The following is a 2,999-nucleotide window of genomic DNA, read 5'->3' as shown; positions in this document are numbered from 1 at the left end:
GTTTTGAAACATTGACTTTCATTTTCGCTATCTACCTTCCTTCTCAAGTGCTTACATGGGCCCATGCTCAAAGGGATTTTAGCAAAGACATTGTCGTTTTAACAATTTAGTAGAAAGCACGACCAGTACATACAACAACTACACATAACATATTTATTTGGTGAAATGTCATATTTACGACTTGAAAGGAGAAACTCCTATCAATATTTGAGGGCTTACATTCATTCTTTTTTGTCGGCATTAAAAGGCTGCAAAAAAAATTGTGATTTGCTCCTTTTTTTTACCATCCGGTGCCCCAAAACCATCCCCACCTTGATAAACACAATGTGAGGTTCGAGCCAAATTCACGCAAGCCATGGCAAGAGATCTAGAAAATTGGCAATGTAAGAAAGCATCTTCATTAATTGACTTCCAAGCATCCATCATAAGATCTTCCATGGCTTTCCGAGACTCTTGCTCACTGGTGTCGTTCTCCAACATGTGGATAGCTATGGAAGATGGTGTGTCCCCTCTCTCAAGTTCAGCCTGCAATAAACATTTATCAAAATATAAAAACATAAATATATCACATGAGATTATGATAATGGAACATGAAGGAACAAATAGAAATAAGAATTTTCCGTACAGAGTGTGTCACGGAATCATTGCATAGCCGCAAAACCAGTGACGTAGATTGAATTAATCTTGGGTAGCTTCGGGATATATCAAGAAACTTTGGTGTGAACTCCATGTTGAGCATGGGAAATGCATGTTGCAACAATAGTGGTGCAGTAGATGAAACCGACCCATTTTCCATGTAGTCGGTTAGGGTTGGTATGTGATTTCCATGGTGCCACTTTGCCTCCACCAAGAATGATTTCGCCATGCCATGCCACTATAATATTACATAAAATTTGTTGGAATTTTTAGTGAAAAAGTACATACGTTATTAAGAAGTTCATTGTGTTGTTAGTGATAAAGCATAGGACTTAGTGCTTACCGCATCCCGGAGAAAAGGAATAACATTGAAGCCATGTTTTTTCAACACATTTTCAGACACCTCATTGGATGTGTCATACATAACAGAGTAAAGTGCTCGCATATATTCAGGAAGAATTTCCCTAGGACTTTGTTCCCACCTGAAATGTATTTATTTCAGCAGAAGTCAAATAGAAATTATTGGGTGTTTTATATTTTAAATTCTACCTTCCAATCGCGTCAGTGAAGTGGATGAGTTCGTCCAGGGTTCCATACACATCATATATGTCATCCAAGTGTACGGCTAGATGAATAACTTTGGCAAGCACCTCCCGGCATGATCCAAGGTTTGGATCCCAGACAATTCCATTCGCACAATGGAAGCACTCTACGAGACGATCTCTTGCAAACCTGAACTTCTCACCAAGTCCAGTCTCCATCCTCCATCTACATTAAACATGTATGATCAATCATAACATGGCAAATAATTTCACTATCATGTACATATAGTCTACAAGAAAGTAATCAATTACGTTTAGTGCACGCTGTCTTTCTGGAAGCTTACTCATATTGTACTTACCTTAGAAGTCTCTGAAGTTCTTGTTGATGCACTGTTTGCACCCTCTCGAAATCTCTCATAGCAAATCGAAGAAGAAACGGGTCGGAATTACTCACATCACTAGCATAGTGTTCTATGAACCATCTTGCTTCTAGTCTAGGAGACCTCCGATGCAAGGGAATGTCCAAAGTATGAACCACACTACTCTGTAAGTGGGGATCTAAGGATGGCAGGAGCTCTTTGAGACCATTGGCACAAAATGTTCTTGCTTCATCCAATGTTTCATCATCTCTGAATGCCAGGTATGATGCCTCATAGAGTGAGAGTAGTCCCTTGATATCATCCCTCTGGAGTGTGCGTGTGAGGTAATTCTTTGCGAGAGTTTTCAGAGATTCTACATGGGTACCATGCATGTAACATTTCAAGTTAAGTAAAGTCTTCCTTAAAAGGGGTTGGTTTTGCTACAGTATGTAACTAGCTTGGTACCTGCATCGGACACTGGGATAAATTTTTCCCTAAGTAACCTGAACCTCAAGGCCGCGGAAGCCACATCACTATTATCCTCCCAGCTGCACGGGTGAGGTTTGGTACCATGGATCGAGGTGAGGATACCAACGATCTCGTCATCAAAGTGGTAGGCGATACCGAGCCGTTGCATTGTGTCGATGAGTCTGAGCATTGCAGGCTGGTCGTCACCTCTTCCCACCGTCACCAGCCGTTCCCTCACGCCGGCCTTCAACTTGTCAAAGCTCCCTGGACCGCCGACCTGTACCGTCCATGCATGCGCATATGTATTTACTTTTTTTAGTACAATCTTCATCGGCTATATATCTGCTAACTTCCATATTCTTGAAGGGATTACCAGATCATAGCGGGGGTTGCTCAGAGACAGTAGGACGGAGTCGTAGTCCCAGGAGTTGGGAGGGTAGTTGGCCGACCGCCGATGGGGCGCCGATGAGCAGCGAGCCGGCCGGCGCAGCTGATCCGCTGCCGGAGACGACGATGGCCGAAAGCATGTATATGCTGTGGCGATCGTTGGCTGCCAGGCCATGGTACGGCAGCAATCTTGATCTTCGCTTGATTAGTTAGTACGTACTTGAAAGCACTAGGGAGCGGGCTACCTCTAGCTACCAAGCTAATACTGATTGTTGTTTCAGAGTAAGCAGAATACGTGCCAATCTATAGGCAGAGCTAGTATGAGCTACGTAGCTTCAATGGTTCAGCCGTGTACTTTGGTTGTTGTTTTATATGTAAAGCGGCATGAAATCCTATTTCGTGTTTGGCCGAAAATTACGGGACATTAACCTGTGCCATGACACTGATCGAAATGACACATTTTAAACTAAGTTATGCTATGAATGTGGACTCTCGAGAAACCCAAGGGCCGTTGGCGGAGGTTCCTATACCCTGTGGTCCTGTTACACTCTTTTGTTTGGTCTTGCTATTTCTAAGGGGCTGAAAGAGAACATTTTTAATCATCGCT

General features: G+C 42.9%; 1 protein-coding gene across 1 annotated transcript; it reads right to left on the bottom strand.

The window, feature by feature from the left end:
- Positions 1-240: 240 nt before the first annotated feature.
- On the bottom strand, positions 241-2,567 carry LOC123191323 (terpene synthase 10-like). The gene is made up of 7 exons (XM_044604110.1): positions 2,379-2,567; positions 2,003-2,282; positions 1,538-1,910; positions 1,186-1,404; positions 980-1,118; positions 626-874; positions 241-525 (listed from the first exon to the last, which is right to left on the bottom strand). Exons 1-7 carry the CDS (start codon positions 2,565-2,567, stop codon positions 241-243), a joined length of 1,734 nt encoding a protein of 577 aa, XP_044460045.1.
- Positions 2,568-2,999: the final 432 nt, after the last annotated feature.

Source organism: Triticum aestivum, chromosome 2A (genome assembly GCF_018294505.1).
Source record: "Triticum aestivum cultivar Chinese Spring chromosome 2A, IWGSC CS RefSeq v2.1, whole genome shotgun sequence".
NCBI classification, from domain to species: domain Eukaryota; kingdom Viridiplantae; phylum Streptophyta; class Magnoliopsida; order Poales; family Poaceae; genus Triticum; species Triticum aestivum.
The sequence above is the reverse complement of the archived record's forward strand: the minus strand, read 5'-3'. Positions and strand labels throughout refer to the sequence as shown.

Bases quoted from the DNA above. Each gene is read 5' to 3' on its own strand.
- LOC123191323 (XM_044604110.1), bottom strand. From the start codon at position 2,567: ATGGCCTGGCAGCCAACGATCGCCACAGCATATACATGCTTTCGGCCA. The intron at 1,405-1,537 runs GTAAGTACAATA...TGTTTAATGTAG, and splicing joins GAACTTCAGAGACTTCTAAG to ATGGAGGATGGAGACTGGAC. The intron at 526-625 runs GTACGGAAAATT...TGTTTATTGCAG, and splicing joins ATGATTCCGTGACACACTCT to GCTGAACTTGAGAGAGGGGA.